General features: G+C 31.8%; 4 protein-coding genes across 9 annotated transcripts; 1 reads left to right on the forward strand and 3 right to left on the reverse strand.

Moving 5' to 3' along the window:
- Positions 1-1,029: 1,029 nt before the first annotated feature.
- LOC107954456 (ABC transporter F family member 4) lies at positions 1,030-7,793 on the reverse strand. 5 transcript variants are annotated; one of them, XM_041084369.1, is made up of 3 exons: positions 7,650-7,793; positions 2,627-6,496; positions 1,030-2,530 (listed from the first exon to the last, which is right to left on the reverse strand). In XM_041084369.1, exons 2-3 carry the CDS (start codon positions 3,285-3,287, stop codon positions 1,206-1,208), a joined length of 1,986 nt encoding a protein of 661 aa, XP_040940303.1. In that variant the 5' UTR covers positions 3,288-6,496; positions 7,650-7,793; the 3' UTR covers positions 1,030-1,205. The 5 variants fall into 5 exon arrangements, with proteins under 5 accessions (XP_040940303.1, XP_040940304.1, XP_040940305.1 ...); XM_041084370.1 differs by having other exon boundaries at positions 1,030-2,265; positions 2,581-6,496; XM_041084371.1 differs by having other exon boundaries at positions 1,030-1,702; positions 2,018-6,496.
- Positions 5,876-6,464, reverse strand: LOC107954458 (protein EARLY RESPONSIVE TO DEHYDRATION 15). Its single transcript, XM_016890026.2, has 2 exons — positions 6,137-6,464; positions 5,876-6,027 (listed from the first exon to the last, which is right to left on the reverse strand). Exons 1-2 carry the CDS (start codon positions 6,462-6,464, stop codon positions 5,876-5,878), a joined length of 480 nt encoding a protein of 159 aa, XP_016745515.1.
- Positions 7,794-9,307: 1,514 nt separating the features above from the next.
- On the reverse strand, positions 9,308-12,787 carry LOC107954459 (tRNA-splicing endonuclease subunit Sen2-1). 2 transcript variants are annotated; one of them, XM_016890027.2, is made up of 5 exons: positions 12,409-12,787; positions 12,175-12,304; positions 11,916-12,044; positions 10,628-11,364; positions 9,308-10,309 (listed from the first exon to the last, which is right to left on the reverse strand). In XM_016890027.2, exons 4-5 carry the CDS (start codon positions 11,357-11,359, stop codon positions 10,292-10,294), a joined length of 750 nt encoding a protein of 249 aa, XP_016745516.2. In that variant the 5' UTR covers positions 11,360-11,364; positions 11,916-12,044; positions 12,175-12,304; positions 12,409-12,787; the 3' UTR covers positions 9,308-10,291. The 2 variants fall into 2 exon arrangements, with proteins under 2 accessions (XP_016745516.2, XP_016745518.2); XM_016890029.2 differs by having other exon boundaries at positions 12,175-12,286; positions 12,409-12,512.
- Positions 12,788-15,227: 2,440 nt separating this feature from the next.
- Positions 15,228-17,891, forward strand: LOC107954460 (LOB domain-containing protein 1). The gene is made up of 2 exons (XM_016890030.2): positions 15,228-15,581; positions 17,036-17,891. The coding sequence occupies exons 1-2, from the start codon at positions 15,315-15,317 to the stop codon at positions 17,402-17,404; spliced, it is 636 nt and encodes a 211-aa protein (XP_016745519.2). The 5' UTR covers positions 15,228-15,314; the 3' UTR covers positions 17,405-17,891.
- The last annotated feature ends 269 nt before the right edge of the window (positions 17,892-18,160 follow it).

Genomic DNA, 18,160 nt, shown 5'->3' on the forward strand with positions numbered 1-18,160 from the left:
TAGAGAAAAATACAATCTGATTCCTAGTGCAGAGGACTCCAGGATGTATTACCGATTTTCACACAAGTGTTTTAGCTTTTTTTCCCCTCAACAAATTGTATGCAAGGTGCAATTTCGAGAATGAAATTGTATGCATTCATATAAAAATGGTATATGAATAGACATAGACAACATAAACAAAACTTTCTATGCAAATAAGATGCTTGATCGACCAAAAATCCATCTTTGTAACATAACAATACCAGCATACAAGGAATTAAGCAATGAATCACTAACAGAATCTAACGCCAAATTCAACCCAAAATCCAAGAAGACAAGCAATTATCAATTGAACAAGCACATGAAAAACTTCCTTCATAATTCCAAAGTACGATAAAGGACATCGGAACAAGGAAACTAAAAGCTAGAAGTTCCTATAAAATCCAAGATTTGCAGTTAATGCATCTCTCTTCAAAAGAAGGCTGATAGAAGTAAAAAAGGGTATTCATGTTCTTCAACATACAACACTAATTGCATCTGTTCAAGACTCGAAATGCCATCAATATAAAGCAAACAAAATCAATGAATCACTAGCAAAATCTAAGCCAAATTCAAACCAAAATCCAAGACAAGCAATTATTAATCAAACAAGTGCAAGAAAAATTCCTTCATAATTCGAAAGTACAAAAAAGGATACCGGAACGAAGAAAAATTATGTTTTCCATCCTTCCAGTTTTCTACCCCTCCAATTTTCTTTCCACTCTACTAAGCAAAGCCTAAAAGCTAGAAGTTCCTATTCACCTTCATTAGGAGATGAACAAAAATCCAAGATTTGCAGTTAATCATAATGCATCCCTCTTCAAAAAAAGGCTGATAGAAGTAAAAAGGGTATATTCATGTTCTTTAACATACAATACTAACTGCATCTGTTCGAGAATCGAAATGCCATTCATATGAAGTCAACAAAATCATTATCAAGCAATAGTGGTTTCACTTTTACATACAATTCATATCATTCTTATGGGGTGAGTCAAAGCTAAAACTAAGCAATTCTTCAAAATTTTCTTCACAATTTCATTCATAAACTACCATTATCACCAACAACAATGGAGAATACACAAAAGTAAACCACTAAAATTACCACAAAGTAACAATAGTTGCCAAAAATACAAGCAAAAAAAAAAAAAGATTTTGTAAATAAAAGTAAAGTTCTGAAACCTGCTCATCTACTCCTCTGCTGCATCTTTTCTTTTTCTTTTCTTCTTTTTCTTCTTTTCGGTTTCATCCTCAGCCCCTGCATCAATTGCACCGTCAACAACAGCAATAGCCTCAATAGCCTCCTCATTCTCTTTGTTCTTCTTCTTCTTCTTCTTCTTCTTTTCAATTTCATCACTCCCTGCATCAATTGCACTATCAACAACAGCAACAGCAATAGCCTCTATAGCCTCCTCATTCTCTTTGTTCTTCTTCTTCTTCTTCTTCTTCTTCTTTTTCTGCTTTTCAATTTCATCACCCCCTACATCAATTGCACCATCAACAACAGCAATAGCCTCAATAGCATCCTCATTTTCATTGCTCTTCTTCTTCTTCTTTTTCTTCTTTTCAATTTCATCATTCCCTACATCAATTGCACCATCAACAACAGCAATAGACTCAATAGCATCCTCATTTTCGTTGCTCTTTTTCTTCTTTTCAATTTCATCACTCCCTACATCAATTGCACCATCAACAACAGCAATAGCCTCAATAGCATCCTCATTTTCATTGCTCTTCTTCTTCTTCTTCTTCTTCTTCTTTTTCTTATTTTCAATTTCATCACTCCCTGCATCAATTGCACCATCAACAACAGCAATAGCCTCCTCATTCTCTTTGTTCTTCTTCTTCTTCTTCTTCTTTTTCTTCTTTTCAATTTCATCACTCCCTACATCAATTGCACCATCAACAACAGCAATAGCCTCAATAGCATCCTCATTTTCATTGCTCTTCTTCTTCTTCTTTTTCTTCTTTTCAATTTCATCACTCCCTACATCAATTGCACCATCAACAACAGCAATAGACTCAATAGCATCCTCATTTTCGTTGCTCTTTTTCTTCCTTTCAATTTCATCACTCCCCATATCAATTGCACCATCAACAACAGCAATAGCCTCAATAGCATCCTCATTTTCATTGCTCTTCTTCTTCTTCTTCTTTTTCTTATTTTCAATTTCATCACTCCCTACATCAATTGCACCATCAACAACAGCAATAGCCTCAATAGCCTCCTCATTCTCTTTGTTCTTCTTCCTCTTCTTCTTCTTTTTCTTCTTTTCAATTTCATCACTCCCTGCATCAATTGCATTATCAACAACAGCAACAGCAATATCCTCAATAGCATCCTCATTTTCATTGCTCTTCTTCTTTTTCTTTTTATTCTTTTCAATTTCATTACTCCCTACATCAATTGCACCATCCACAACAGCAACAGCAATAGCCTCAATAGCATCCTCATTTTCATTGCTCTTCTTCTTTTTCTTATTTTCATTTTCATCACTCCCTACATCAATTGCACCATCAACAACAGCAATAGCCTCAATAGCATTCTCATTTTCATTGCTCTTCTTCTTTTTCTTCTTTTCAATTTCATCACTCCCTACATCAATTGCACCATCAACAACAGCAATAGCCTCAATAGCATCCTCATTTTCATTGCTCTTCTTCTTCTTCTTCTTTTTCTTCTTTTCAAATTCATCACTCCCTACATCAATTGCACTATCAACAACAGCAACAGCAATAGCCTCAATGGCATCTACATTCTCATTGCTCTTCTTCTTCTTATTTTTCTTTGTTTCAATTTCATCAGCCCCTATGTCATTAGCACCATCAACAGCAGCAGCAACAGCCTGATCACTCTCTTTGCTCTTCTTCTTTTTCCTCTCAGTATCTATTGAACCGGCTTCAACCCCATCTTCATTTTCCTTCTCAGTCTTCACTTCGGCTTCCACATCACCATCCTCTTTATTCTTCTTCTTCTTTTTCTTTTTCTTTTTCACTAGAACTTCAACTTCATTTTTCTCATCACCACTAGCTTCATCCGATTTCTTCCTTTCCATTTCCACCACTACAATCTTCTTTTCCAACATAGAATCCCAACCATCAGGCAACACAACATTTCTCAACCACTCTTTAGGAGTACTGTCGTTAAAGAGTGCAAGCGGGTCAGCAGAAGCAGCAATGCTTGCAACCATAGAATCCTCATCGGCAGGCATCGAACACACTTTAGGAGTATCGTCGTTTGGGTTATCCAATTTGGTTTGGGGTTTAACCATGAAATCTTGGTCGGGTTCTTTCGTTTCAGAACTGGGTTTGGTTTTTTCTCTTACGCTTTTTCTTTTCCGAGCGAGAAAGGTCGAGATTAGGCTCAGACATGGTCGCTCTTCTTCATTTCCTTTCCTTTTCCTTTTGGGTTTAGGGTTTTTAAAGAAGGAGATTTACAAATTGCAGCTATAGGGTTAGGGTTTTGGGGGATTTACTGGTCCGTGTGGGCTCGATTTAACTTCAAATTGGGGGATTGGGCTTTCATTTTATAGTTCTAAAGGTTTTTTATATAAAATAATAAAAAAATTACTAAAATTATTGACGGTGTCATGTGACTTACAAGAAAAAAAATAAAAAAAAGGAATTAAAAAAAAGATGGGGCGAGCACGTGATCGATTGGTCACATCGAACAATAGGGTGTCAAGTACCACCGACACACCCCCAACTTTTTTTTCTCGACTTTTTTTTTAATTTCTTTTCCTTTTCTATTTATATAAACTGATCGTCCTGGCTGGCAGTATTGTAACACTCATTAAACATTCTTTTGCTTTTTCTCAACTATTTTTTTGTCAGACTTTTTTTTTTAAAAACTACTAGTGGCGGCACTATTATAATTTTTTTTCTATTAAAACTTTTTTTTTTCTTTTCGCCCTTTTTAAATGGTAGCAAGGAGAGAAAATCTAGTGTGGTGTCATTTGACAGTACGATAACACCCATATTTATGGTAAAAAACACCACATTTTTATAAAAATTTGAGTGCAATACCATTTTCATAAATTTTTTATTATTTTAATAAAAAAACCCTAGTTATGCACTTTCCTAGACTAGTGCATTTAAGACACTGGTGCTAGCAAACTACTTGAGCTCAACACGATAATTACCAAATCAGTCGAGTAGAATTTGAGCTTAGTAATGCTTGACTTGAATGACTCATGAGCCTCATATATCTTTTCATATTTTATATTATTACATTATGTTATTGCCCTTAATATATATTACTAACCCTAAGCTTGAATTTGAGTACAAATATTAGTAAACAAATTTAATTGTGCTTGAATAGTATATCTCAAGCGAAGCTTGAGCTTAAAAATAAATATTTGATCGAGCTCGAGTATCGAGCTTGAGCTCCACTTGATTACACTCTTATAATCCCCCTAATTTGATATGAATAAAGAAATTCCAAATAATAATAAAAACACAATTGAGACCTTCCACTAATGAAAATAATTGCTGATCAAGAAGATAATGTGACAAATACAAACATTAAAAAAATTACATGTGGCACGTCCATGTAATTATGTTATTCTAGCATATCATATCTAAGCACCGCAAAATCACATTACGACAATCATGATCTAACATGAACAAAATATATATCATTCGTACATTGCTCATATCCGTTGTCCTAACATAACAACTTACACTTACAAGACGGGGCATCAATAGGAGGACTTGATTCTAAAGAGTACAAAGTTAATATGGGGACGGGACATGGCACCTGAGGAATGACCAAGGACATCCCCATGTAAAGCCTGCAAACATTGAAGTAAGGCAATTGGCTCTCTCCTCTCACCCTCCAAGTTATCTTCCTTCTTCCTCTTGAACTCCAAATCCCTTTATGAATCTAAAATCTCTTCGTCTATTTATGACTCTTGATTCAATGAATGAATTGTCACCAATGATTATCATCCCAACCTTATCACTTTCAACTTTTTATAATTTAATCCTCTTTTATCTTTAACTTAAAAAAAAACTTCAAAAGAAATAGAAAGTGTTCTAGGGAGAAAATGAAAATAGAAAAAAAAAAGGTAAAAGAGGACTTTATTTTGGTGTTTGGTTTGCTAGGAAAGTGATGCCTCTAAAAGTAAATAGGAAAGATCGCTATTCTAATAATGTATAAAAATAGATTTATTTTAAATTAAAATGAAACAAATACGATAGAAATAGTATAACTTATTTTTAAATAAAAGTTTTTTAATAAAAATAATTTATATATTTAAAAAATTTTAAAATTTATAGTTGCTAGATAATATATTGAAAAGTTGTCACATGCCATCAACAAATTGATTATCAATATACTACGTCAATAGAAACTAACAGTATTAATGCAAAAATACTAATCTAAATTACAAAATACAATTAGGTCCAAAAAAAATTAAAGTACCAACTCAATATATTTAAACAAGTTAAAGGAAGACAAACTATATAAAAAATCATATATAAATTTAAACCTAAAACTTTTAAAATTAAGATTTCAACAAAACCTCATTTAATTTTTATAAAATTATTTTTAATTTTTTTTTCCATCATTAACGTGCCACAATCAAACACACAGTCTAATATAATAGCCATAGATTGATCTATAAATATAAAAATCCTGAGATGATGAAAGATGATTCTCTCTTTTTTCCTTTTTTCTATTTTTTTTTCTAAAATTTTACATTCTTTTTTACATTTTTTTTCCTTTTTGATATATCGTCAACTAGAAACAAGGGCATTAGAATGGTAGCAGAGTTATAGAACTTGAAAATCTACAAAGGTTAACAGTTACAAACGACCAGAGAATTTCAGCTAAAACCTGGACGGCTAATACACACATTCAACGAGGTTGATGGATGCAACGACGACCACTTTTAGCATTCACAGTCTTCGCCGGCTTCTCCACGTATTTTGCCGGTTCTGCTGAAAACCGAGGACTAGATGGCACCAAACTCAGATTCTTCATCAGAGATTCAACACCCTTCTCAAAGCCTAATGTAATTTGATAAAATGATAAATGCAAGTAGTAGAAGTAGAATCGACAAACACACACATAATTCTCCATTTCCAGAGTCGTAAGAATTTATTTACTCGTACGTACCACCATTTGACGGTAAAGGAGGTGCTATGGTTTCCATTTCATTAGATTGGATGAACTCTTCGAACTGGAGATCTTCGTCAGAGACAAAGTCAAAGGGATCTGCAAGCAAATCAACAATGTCATTGACATCAAATACATCATCCTCTGTGTTGTCGTAAAAGCCATCTTCATCCTGGTTCTGGCTGATCCAATAGTCACGGTACCATGTTGTTGTCGTAACCAGTTTCCACCATTCGGGTGAGAAATCCTCCACTTGGCGATAAACAGCCGGAACAAACAGAGGGGCATTGGGGTTCAATGTTGACGATCCACCCGCAACTAGAGCCATTCTACCAGTCTTGTTTACTTATCCCTTTAATTCTGTAACACAAATTGGTTTAAACAAAATCAACAACCAAAGAAAGAAATTACAAGCGATTAAAACAGATCTTCGGGCACAACGATCTGATCACTTACAAAAACATCAAAAGATAAGTCAAAAAGAATCAAAACATAAGACTCATCAATCCATTCATGATTAGAAAATTGAATTAAAACAATCATAACTTCAAATTAAAATTATCATTCAAATCATCACAGTCGATGAATAATCTATCTAATCATAGCTTAAGGATCTTTAAGATCAGACGACAAGGAGTATTTACTCCTCACATACAAAAACCTAACTTCATTCATATTTTAATTTTACATCAATCAACAAATTCAATTCAATTCACTTTCAGCAACTTTTCATTCACTTTCTCACCAACCAAAAAACAGATCAAACCAAAAAAGAAAAACAGATGAAATTTTGACTTTGCAAAAACATGATCATGCAAGCTTAAGGATCTTTAAGATCAAATTCCCGTTTGTTGACCGAGAAAACGGATGACAAGAAGTATTTACTATTCATACATGTAAGCCTAACATCGTAATTCATATTTTAATCTTACATCAATAAATTCAAATTCAAATTCCGCAACTTTCCCTTCACTTTTTCACCAACCAAACAACAGATCAAACCAAAAATAAAAACAAATGAAATTTAGACTTTACAAATACATAATCATGTAAGCTTAAAGACCTTTAAGATCAAATTCCCGTTTGTTTATCGAGAAAACTGATGAAAAGAAGTTTTTACCACTCAGACATGTAAACCTAACATCATAATTTATATTTTAATTTTACATCAATCAATAAATTCAAATTCATTTTCCGCAACTTTTCCTCCACTTTTTCACCAACCAACAACAGAAAAAGCAAAAAAGAAAAGAAAAAGAAAAAAAAAAGGAAAACAGATGAAACTTTTGACTTGTAAGCTTGAGGATCTTTAAGATCAAATTCCCGTTTGTTTACCGAGGAAATGGATGAAAAGAAGTTTTTACTCCTCATACATGTAAACCTAATAAATTCAAATTCGTTTTCCACCACTTTAATTTCATTTTCTCACCAACCAAACAACAGATCAAACAAAAAAAACGAAAAAAAAAAAGGCACATAAAAACTTTAAAAATTTTCAAATCAATAATTTTACCTTCGATCAGCGTAATCGAAAACCTCTTTCGAAATTATCAGTTGAATTTTTGCAAAAAGCTTTGGAAGAAAGGGGAAAGATGGTGAGCTCCTTATATAGGGCAGGAAAACCGAACCTGATAGGTTAGGGTAAGGAGGATCAGGTTCGGTAATTATCCGAAGCAAGGAACTTTGATAGAAATATACCTACTGTACGGCCTGCTGTGAGGGGCGGTGGTGGGTCAACCATCCTTGTCGGTATTAGCTTCTTGGTTTTTAACCGTTTGCCTTTTTTGACTTTGGCTTTTACTGGAATGCGTTTTTTACCGTTCATAATGTTACCATTTAAGAAGAAAAAGGTTAAAATATGTCATTAGTCCTTGTACTCTTTGCAAAACTAAAATTTAATCCTTTTATATTTTAGATTTTTAAATTTAGATTCAATTGTTAAAATTGTTAGTGTGACATTTTAAAATAAAAAAAATACTCATTTGGTAATAATGTAACAAAAAAAGATATTGTAATGAATCTAAATTTAACAAAATAATTTTAACAGTGTTAATAGTTGAACTTAAATTTTGAAATCTGAAAGATAGAGAAACTAAATTTCTAGAAATAAAAGTATGAAAACTGAATTCTAAATTTTTAAAAAGTAAAGGTCACCCATATAAAAGAAACAAAAATTTAAAATAAGAAAAATGAAATCCTTAAATAGTTAAAATTTATCACTTTATTTAGTGAATTTTATTATTTTATTTTTATTAAAAACAATGATGGTTCATTGTTTCTAACAAAATTTAAAGATTAAGGACCACAATGATTTTTAAAATGACAAAATGAATAAAGATTAGGGACTAAATGAGGAATATGCCAAAGGAGAATAGGTGGGAAATTATTAAAGTTAATAAGTGGATAGATGAAATGTTGTGGGTCCCTGCCATGAACCTAATGACGCCAAGAAACAAAAGGATTAAAAAAGAAAGGGTGGGGATAATGATTAGATATATTAAAAGGGAAAGCAAGCAATCCGCGTAGCGCACATGCAAGTGTTGGTCAGTATGGTAAAAAACATGATTGAGAATGACACCACTTTTTGGCTTTTATTTATTTATTTATTTATTTTAATATTACCTATTCAATGTATCTTTATCATGCTACCTCATCATCTTATCTCTTATTTTATTCATACAATTTTTTTTTTATGATTTGGATTTTTTTTAAATAACTTTTGTTATGGGGTAAGAGAAAATAAATCTAAAGAAATTCTAACATGATTGGTCAATGTCCTTTATTTTATTTTAATAATTAAATATAAATAAATTATTATTATTTGATAGAGTAATAAAAATAAATCATGGTTTTGGATGAGAAAAAGAAAGTGAAGAATTCTCTTTTCAACTTGGATTCTATCACTCAAGTTGTTGCTTTTTCTTTTTTTTTTTTGTTATTTCCAACGTAGTTACTTCAATTTCAGCCACTCGAATTTTTTATATTTTTTATCTTCTTTTAAAAATTCTAACTGTTCTTAACATGATATTAAGAAATCTCATTGCTATTACTCAAATAAGCATAAAATGCTTGCATATTTGTCTATAGGTCAAATCGAATATATAATTATTAGAATAATTGTTGAGGCTCATCATGAAAAGGTTAAGAAGAAATTAGATATCTAATTGATATTCGAAATTAAAAATAAATAAATAAGATATATGGTGAGTGTTTTTTTAAATAATCTCATTATAAGTTCTGATCATATTTGCTCTTTTTAATACAATGTCTAGAATTACTCATATCCCCTCCTTAGAAAAGGGATTGTATGAAACTGTAATTCCACGTCATCCTTATCCATTTCCAATAGAAAAATGACTAATTAGTTTTTCCTCCTGAAAATTTTCAAATCGTTAAAACTTATGAAGAAAAATCTAATTTGTATTTCTACTATTGCAAAGAGATAGAGATGACGTGGAATCACAGTTTTATACAATCGTTTCTCCCTCTCCTCAACCCATAAATAGGAAAATAATGTACTTTTATACACTCGAATCTACGTCCTCTTACATTGATAACAATACTCATACCAATTGAACTAATTATCGATGTACCAAATATTTATTTATTCATAAAAAAAATGAAAAAGCGTTTCAACTTAGGATTATTATTTCGGGCAATTTCCTACTCCCTCAACTTCTCTTAAATTTTGTAATCCTTAATAAGCTTGTTTTTCCGATTTTTAGTTAGTGGCAGTTACCTTATGGCCAGTCGATGGCCTTCCTCTCCTTCCTACTCTCTTCCTTCTACTCTTTCCTTTTATTTCTTTACATTTCCTTCTTCTTCCCCCCTCCATTTTCTCCCTTCTCTACCTCACTTATCCAACGACCCTTCTGCCATGCCATTTGTCTTCCACTGTCAGTGCAAGCCTTAATATCGATTGTCGTGGGCCCTTCTTAAATAACCTCGAGATTTTTCCCATTCCCCCTAGGCTTCTAGTTGTCGGAATAGTGGAGGAGATATTCTGTGGTCTTTCCACGGTTTTCCCTTGGAGCTTGGCTCCTTTTCTCCAATAAAAAGTCTCCTCAAACTTTGTCTTTCACTGTTCCAGCAAGGTCATTGTGTTTGGTGGACTGACTCGTGCATGGCGATGTCAAATATGATTGCACCAATCCTTTAAAATCTAGTTACACCCTACTTAAAAAATTATTTTTTTAAAAATATTTATAAAAAGGACTTTACCAAATAATATTCAAAAGTTATAAAATAAAACTTAATATGTCAAAATAAAATCTAAAATTAGTATAAACCCAACTATCACGAACGACTAAGAAACATTTCAAAAAATTTGACCAAACCAAATCTAACTCGGTGCTATCCATACTAAATACGAATTAGATACAAATGTAGAACACACATTTTAGAAAAATAAATGAAAAATGAAACAGCATATGATAAAGAAATAAAGATACACATGTATAGGGTAATGCAAAACAAGATTCTAAATTATACCTTCTTTGTTCCATTCTTAGGACCGGTTTGATCTTCTCGGCTTCGTTCCGGGTTCCATCTCGTGATTGTCCGTTCTTCAACAGTGTAGTGCTCTAAACATGAAGGAGAGTTTGCACCTTGGTTATTACTATTCACGATAACAGTCAATAACGTTTTTGCAACACTTCCACAAAGACGAACTGTACAATGAACATCTGACCACACTCTCAATCGACCATTTAGATCATTATCTCCTTCTGATAGTGCCAACACCGCGTACTCAGAATGAACAAGAGCTGGATGGTGACGGTAGGCAACAAAGTCCACACCATACTGCAATCCTGATCTTACAACCCAATTTTTATGCCGAAGATGAGAATACACCTTGTAAGAAACAGGAAACACTAGCTTTTTGGATTTGAAGTAGTCCCATAGCTCTTCATTACTCTTTATGGATCCGTCTTCACCGATGACTTTGAGGCATTTGAGTGAAAAACACAAATAGAAAGCTTCCTCCATATCCAATTGAAACCATTGTTTGTCCTCTTGAGCTGTAATTCTCGGTCGACCGAAACATGAACGGTTGAGAAGATCAGCTAATTCAGCATCCACTTCAACAAGTACACTGCAGCTCGAGAGCAAACCCCGAGTCTCAAATTGGATCAAAGAGGATTGGAGTTGTGAGACAATTTTAGACATGGGATCAGCATTAGCTTTGGCTTGTAAGCCTTTTCCTTTCCATCTAGGCATCATTTATCCTTCAAAATACAAAAAAAAAAATAATAATAATAATAATTTCGGTTTATGCTCACTTAAACTCTTCCCAGAAACTCTCTTACTCCTAATTTTTCTTGAAGTACTTGGGTTCTATGCATATCTAGAGACGGATACATGAATATGACCGACCCTCGAAATATATAAAAAGGCTTACAAAGACTAAAAATATCTATGTCCGGCATGGTTGTTAGAACTGGACTAGACCAGTCGGTTGGACTGGGAACCAGCCGGCATATTGGTCTAAATAAAGTGGTCAAACCGGTTTTTGAGCGAACCACTTGAAACTGATTGAACCGAGTAATAACTCATTTAATTGAAACCAGAACAACGAACAAACCAGTCAAAATGAGAATCGACGATCTAACCGGTTTTTAAAACCATGATGTTCGGTACATACCCATACAGAGATTCTCATCCCTCCTATAAAAAAAACCCTTCCTCTGTCGCAATTCCGAAACGCAAGACATTTAACTTGCCATAACCAAGAACTACAATAGGAAAAAGAAAAAGACAACTTTAAGTTTGCTCTTACTTGAGAGAGATTGACGGCTACTTTAAACAAGAGAAAAGATTATCTCTACTTTCGCTTATGGAGAAATATTGTTCCAACACTTGCTGAAAGTAAATAGATGGAATATTGTACACAGTCCAAGGCTCTAATCTGCAAGAAAATAAACATTTTTTGAAATTTTCATGCTTCCAAATTACCATAACAAAGACAAATGAGAGGAAAATAGGCACACACACACACACACAAAAAAAAAAGAATACAAATTTCATTTTGCTCTTACTTGAAAGAGAGTGACGACGGGTTTGCTTTAAACAAGAGAAAAAAGATGATCAGCTTCTACTTTTGCTAGTTGAGGAATATCGTCGAACACTTGGTGAGCTAAGAAGATGCACCTAAAAACTCCATAAAAACTGTCAACACAAGTACAAAATATACCATAAAAAACAATCAGAAACCACATAGAAGTGGTAAAAACAGCAAATTTAAAGAAGAATTAAAATCGTCGTCGACCCACCGATTTGTTTAAATGAAAACAAAGCCGAACAAATCCTTGGTTTATTCGAAAGATAAAAAAGAAGAGGGAAAGGAGGTTAATGGGCTAAAACCACAAATAGGAAATATTCGAAAGATTAAAAAAAAAAAGAGCGAAAGATGGTTAATGGGCTAAAAACACTAATAGGAAATGGGCTAAAACCACAAACATAGATCATGAAATGTAATATTTAGATTATTTTTTATCAAATTACATTTAAATTATTAAAATATTAATTATAAAAAAATACGAGAATAATTATAAATGTTAGAGATTTAAATTTTAAATCTACTAAATGTAATTTCTTAAAAGATAAAACTATGAACGAACTTAAAAAAGTTTTGGGTTCAATTAATTTCTTACATTGTTGATGACAAATTAAAGTAGGAAAGGAGATGACAATTCACACCGTGGAGAACGTGTCAAGAGCTATAACAGAATGTGTTTTATTCCTACGGTGAAGAAGGTTTAACAGGAAATATATAAGTTCTTTCTAATGTCAATGACGAGTATTTATAGGTGAGGGTGACATTCTTTTATTATTGAGTCTTAACACATGTATGGTGCAGATGTCATTAAGTCGGCCACTTGAGGAACTCAGTAGCCTTCTAAATAGACGATGATGGAATAGAGATGTCTAGACATAATCATGGATTGAAAAAATGATCCAACACGTATTATGCATATGTATGTTTATAAAATCTAGTATTTAATAAATTTTCACATTTAATTTTTTATTATAAAAAGTTATCAAAACATCTTGAAATATCTAAATTATAAGAATAATAATATGTTGAGAGTAAAAGGAAGTGATTTTCAGAAATTGAAGGTCATAAGTAGGTTGATATTTGTCTTCTTCAATGTCTGACCTTCTAAATAAATGGACATAAAAAGGATAAGGTTTCCAAAAAGTCTTAATTCCTATCATTTTATATTTCCACTTTTAAGAGAGGGTTAGAGCAAATAATTGATCTAAACGTTGAATTAATAATTGGGTGAACTTTGATTTATTAAATTTATATATTTTAATATTTATTTATAAATATTTCATTGTTAATTTAAAATTATAAATTCTTTTTAATCCACGATTCAGCTTTAATTAAATGAAATAATTGTTGTTATAAAAACAAATAAGATGCGAGTTTAAGATTATTTAAAGAAAAAAATTATGTAAATAACATATATTTAAGATTATTTAACGAAATAATTTTGCTAATTGTACAGCTTGCGTGGCACAAAATCACACTCTGTAGGAATAATCAAACATTTCACCAATTTTTTCTTTTAAATCTTACACTTGGATACGAAAGGTAAGAAATTATGGGCCATTTGATCACTGTTAAAGATATGATATATAGTACCAATGGTAAATAAGATACTATAAAGTGATGTATGAATGTTATATTCACAAAATAATCCCAAAAAGAAAAAAAAACGAATTGACAATGAAACCAACACTAGAAGAATTCAGAAACAAACCATAAATGCATCATTAAACCAAATACTATAAAGCATACCCGTTTTTATGTAAAAAAAATTGTTTATAAATATCTAATATCGTTTATAGATATTTAACATGTTTAAGATACTTTTCCAATTAATATTAGATTTGATACATGTTGACTTCGCTTTACTAAATGTTTACAAGGACTAATTAAACTATTTATCTCTAAAATTGTTTGAATCATAACTCGAACTGGCTTGACTCAATCTATGAACACCTTTGAAGCAAAATTGACTTTGTTATATATCTTTTTATATAATGGTTAACACTAGTGGGAGTAGAGGGAGTAATTTGCAAACTCTTTAACTACTTCTCCACTGCAAAATTGAATTAAAATTTTTTTTATCACTTCCCACTTTCTTTCTACCAAATTGGAAATTTTGTAATTAAAACATATTTAATAATTAAAATTATTATTTAAGCTTAATTAAAATTTTATGAATATTAATATAAAAATAATTTTATCCTTTAATTTTTTTTTTGAAAATAAATAAACCAGCTTTTACCAATTGGTAAATTTATTTTTTATATTGCCCTTATTTTGTTTTCACATAAGAATATATATATATATATATATAAATACAAATACAATCACATTGATTATAGATTATAAAATTTATATAACATCCGAATAATTACAAGTTGAATTAATAATTACAAAGTATAAATCAGATATAACTTAGATTAAAATAACTCTAGAAAAAATTTACACATGACGGGATTTAAATCAAAATAAATCTTAATATAATAATGTATGAGTTAAGCTTGAATACTCAAAATTAGATTATATGTAAAATTATAGATTAAGGGTTATTGGTATGGAAAAAAAGAGTTTCAAGGGAGAATGCTTTTTTAAAGCAATAAAAGCCAAAAGAAAATGTTAAAGTCATACAAGTCTAACAAAACTTATAAAGACATTTTTCCCCTTTTTCTTCCATGGTGAAAATGCAATAAAGTAGCCACTCAACCAAGAGAAGAAGAAGAATAGCTTTTGATTGGTGTAAGTGGTGTAAACAGAGAATGTCATAGAATAATAATTTTAATTCGAATAACTTAATAATTATTTTTGTAATTTTTTAAAATTAAGTGATCAAAATATAAATTTACTAATAGTTTAATGGTCTTTGAATGTATTTACCCTTAACTGAGATAATTAAGGGGTGGGGGAAAAGAACACGTATGCAAAGATTAGGTAGAAGAATTTAGAACCGTTGAGGTCATGTTTCATACTACATGACCTCACTCTTTTGCTTCATTTGTAGTATAAATAATAGTATACCCCTTTGTACCCAAAACTAATTTATAAGCTCCATAACTCTTTTTCTCTTTTACAATTTCATCCTGCTTTTTCATATCCTTTCCCTGAAAACTCATTTTGCAAGATATGGAATACAGTGAACCAATTCCAACTCCTACTATTTCTTCTTCTCCATCCCTTTCTCCCAATTCTTCGATCTCTTCGAACTCACCACGTTCTCCACCGTTGTCGCCGCCGCCAGTGGTTATTAGCCCATGTGCCGCTTGCAAAATTTTGAGGAGAAGGTGTGCTGATAAATGTGTGTTGGCACCTTATTTTCCTCCTACTGAACCAGCCAAGTTCGCCATTGCTCATCGTGTCTTTGGTGCTAGCAACATCATCAAGTTCTTGCAGGTGGTTTTATGGTCCTTCCTACAACTAAATTATATTCCTTGTCATGTTTTAACCCTATTGGAAATGATAATAAGGGTATTTTTTTTGGTTAAATTGGATTTTAGATTTTATGCTTAGTATAAATATCATGAGTAGTTGTTCAAGTTTTAGGATGGATTTAGATGAGTGGTGTGTTTACCTGCGATTAATATAAAAACAACGGTGGCGGTGAGATTAAATACTGTAATGATATTGTAGCATGAGACAAAAAATAAACTAAACATACTACATTGTACCCTGCCGCCCATCCAAACCCACTCTTAGTCAATTTAAAATATGAGTCTTGAATTTTGCCTAAGATCACTTATATAGTATAATATATTTAATTTTTCATCTTATATAAATTACATAAGATATAATGATAAATGAAATAATAAGATATTATAAATTTGAAATCGAGTTAGGTCAGACTTGAACTTCTAATATTAGAGCCTAAGGTTGACCCATAATTTAAACTAATCTGATTTTTCTCTAAGCTCATTTTTTAAACTTAATATTTTTATTCAAATCATCCCAAATTTTGGATAAACCTTTAAATTTAGATAAATAACTCGGTTGGTTTATCAATTTTGTTCCACTTTAATAACTACAAGTCTATTTACTTCTTAGTGTAGAAACATCACTTGCTCTCCCACCAAAACGATTTGTATTAGTCTTCCTATGGGAGGGATTGGTTGTTGTACATAGGTAGGGACATTTCATGTGGAAAGAACCCTACTTTTCTAAACAAAAATGTTGACACTCACTAATACCCACTTTGACATTGTCAAGATATGTATGTACTTAATATATATCCAACTTCTACAAATACCCTGCCTTTTCCACACATTGAAATGAAGTGATTCCCTGTCTACCAAATCTCTTTTTTTTTTTTAAAGATAAACAAAATTTTATTATAAAAAAGTCAAAGAAATGGCAAAAGAGGTGGATAGGCAATACATAGGTCAATAAATTTACCCCATACACTCATTTTTAGAATTACTCTTAATCCTTCAAAAGTTTACTGTATCAATTTAAAAGCATTCAAACCTATAATCTCTATATCAAAGAGCAAAAACAAGGGAGGCAATTAGTCGTTCTAGCACCTAAAATGATAAATTTGTCATTTAGACTTTTAAAATTTAAAAAAAAAATTTAATTAGTATAGTGATGAAATTACATTTTGCCCTCATAAAAACATTGATTTATTTCTAATTTTTTAAAGTAATTTTCTAATTTTATTCCTGCTCTAAGTTGCTACAGCAGCAATGATTTCAACTGAACTAATGCTGATTTAGACTAATTGTATTCTACTTTTGTGGAGATTTATAGTCAATATTTTGACATTAAGCCCTATTGATTTGATATAGTGGTTAAAGGTGTAACATCAACGTTGGCTAAACCATGGACTATCTGAAATTTTTGTCCGCGTGCAGGAGCTTCCAGAGTGTCAAAGGTCGGACGCGGTAAGCAGCATGGTTTACGAGGCTGGGGCAAGGATCAGGGACCCAGTTTATGGCTGTGCGGGGGCGGTTTTCCAGTTGCAAAAGCAAGTGAACGAGCTTCTAGCACAGTTGGCCAAAGCTCAAGCCCAAGTCGTCAACATGCAATTCCAACAAGCAAACGTCCTGGCTTTGCTTTGCATGGACATGGACAAGGACAAGGCACCGTCGTCTCCTCCACCAAACTCTCCACAATCAGCCGTTGATGACACTTTCATAACCAACAGCAGCTACCTAAGCTTCATGGAAGACATCAACAACGATACCAACTTAGGGTCCCTTTGGGAGCCTCTTTGGACATGAATAATGCCTCAAATTATATAAAAGAGTTAATATATCATTTGGTACCTAAGGTTTTTTTTGTGTCCCAATTTAGTATCCAGGGCACAATGAGTGTTAGACATTCGTGCTCTAGTATAAAAATATAGGTATTTAATTGGGACAAAAAAAAAACTTAAATTCAATTACTGAACATTAAAATTAAACTCAAGTACCAAACAATATATTAACCTTTCTATGAATAGTTACTCTTTGGAAATTCTCCTAACTCAAAGCTAATGGCTCTAAAGGAGGAGAAGTTGAAGGACATTGGAGTAATGAACTTAGCTTATTTTTATGGGTTTATAATGTAAACTAAGATATAAATATGTATATGAGGAGGAAGTATAAGTTTAGGATGTAATTTACTTTGATAAAGCTAAGGCAAAGTAGATAATTAAGGCTTTTTTTGTTTCCTCCATGTTATTTTCCATGTTTTTGAAGAAATAGAAATATGATCTATATTACCCTATTAAGAGTTTAATTAAATTAGTATTATTATCGATTGAGTTTTAGTTCGAATGGTATGAACATTGTTACAATGTAAGAAAATGCGGGTTCAAGTACGTTGAAACGTATGATCTTTTTATTTATGGGTTGGAGAGGGACTATATAAAATTTAAACCCAAAACATAATAATTCTTATTAATTCAAAACATAATAATTCTTATTAATTCAACTTTGTTATTTTGTGACATTTAATTTTTATTTCAATTTTTTTAATTAATTTGTGACATACAA

This window comes from Gossypium hirsutum, chromosome A13 (genome assembly GCF_007990345.1).
Source record: "Gossypium hirsutum isolate 1008001.06 chromosome A13, Gossypium_hirsutum_v2.1, whole genome shotgun sequence".
In the NCBI taxonomy this organism is placed as follows: domain Eukaryota; kingdom Viridiplantae; phylum Streptophyta; class Magnoliopsida; order Malvales; family Malvaceae; genus Gossypium; species Gossypium hirsutum.

Excerpts from the sequence above, each read along its gene's own strand:
- LOC107954456 (XM_041084368.1), bottom strand. The coding sequence starts at position 3,287 with ATGGTTAAACCCCAAACCAAATTGGATAACCCAAACGACGATACTCCT.
- LOC107954460 (XM_016890030.2), top strand. The coding sequence starts at position 15,315 with ATGGAATACAGTGAACCAATTCCAACTCCTACTATTTCTTCTTCTCCA. Across the intron at positions 15,582-17,035 it reads ACATCATCAAGTTCTTGCAG|GAGCTTCCAGAGTGTCAAAG; the intron begins GTGGTTTTATGG and ends GTCCGCGTGCAG.
- LOC107954459 (XM_016890027.2), bottom strand. The coding sequence starts at position 11,359 with ATGATGCCTAGATGGAAAGGAAAAGGCTTACAAGCCAAAGCTAATGCT.
- LOC107954458 (XM_016890026.2), bottom strand. The coding sequence starts at position 6,464 with ATGGCTCTAGTTGCGGGTGGATCGTCAACATTGAACCCCAATGCCCCT. Across the intron at positions 6,028-6,136 it reads TCCTTTACCGTCAAATGGTG|GCTTTGAGAAGGGTGTTGAA; the intron begins GTACGTACGAGT and ends AAATTACATTAG.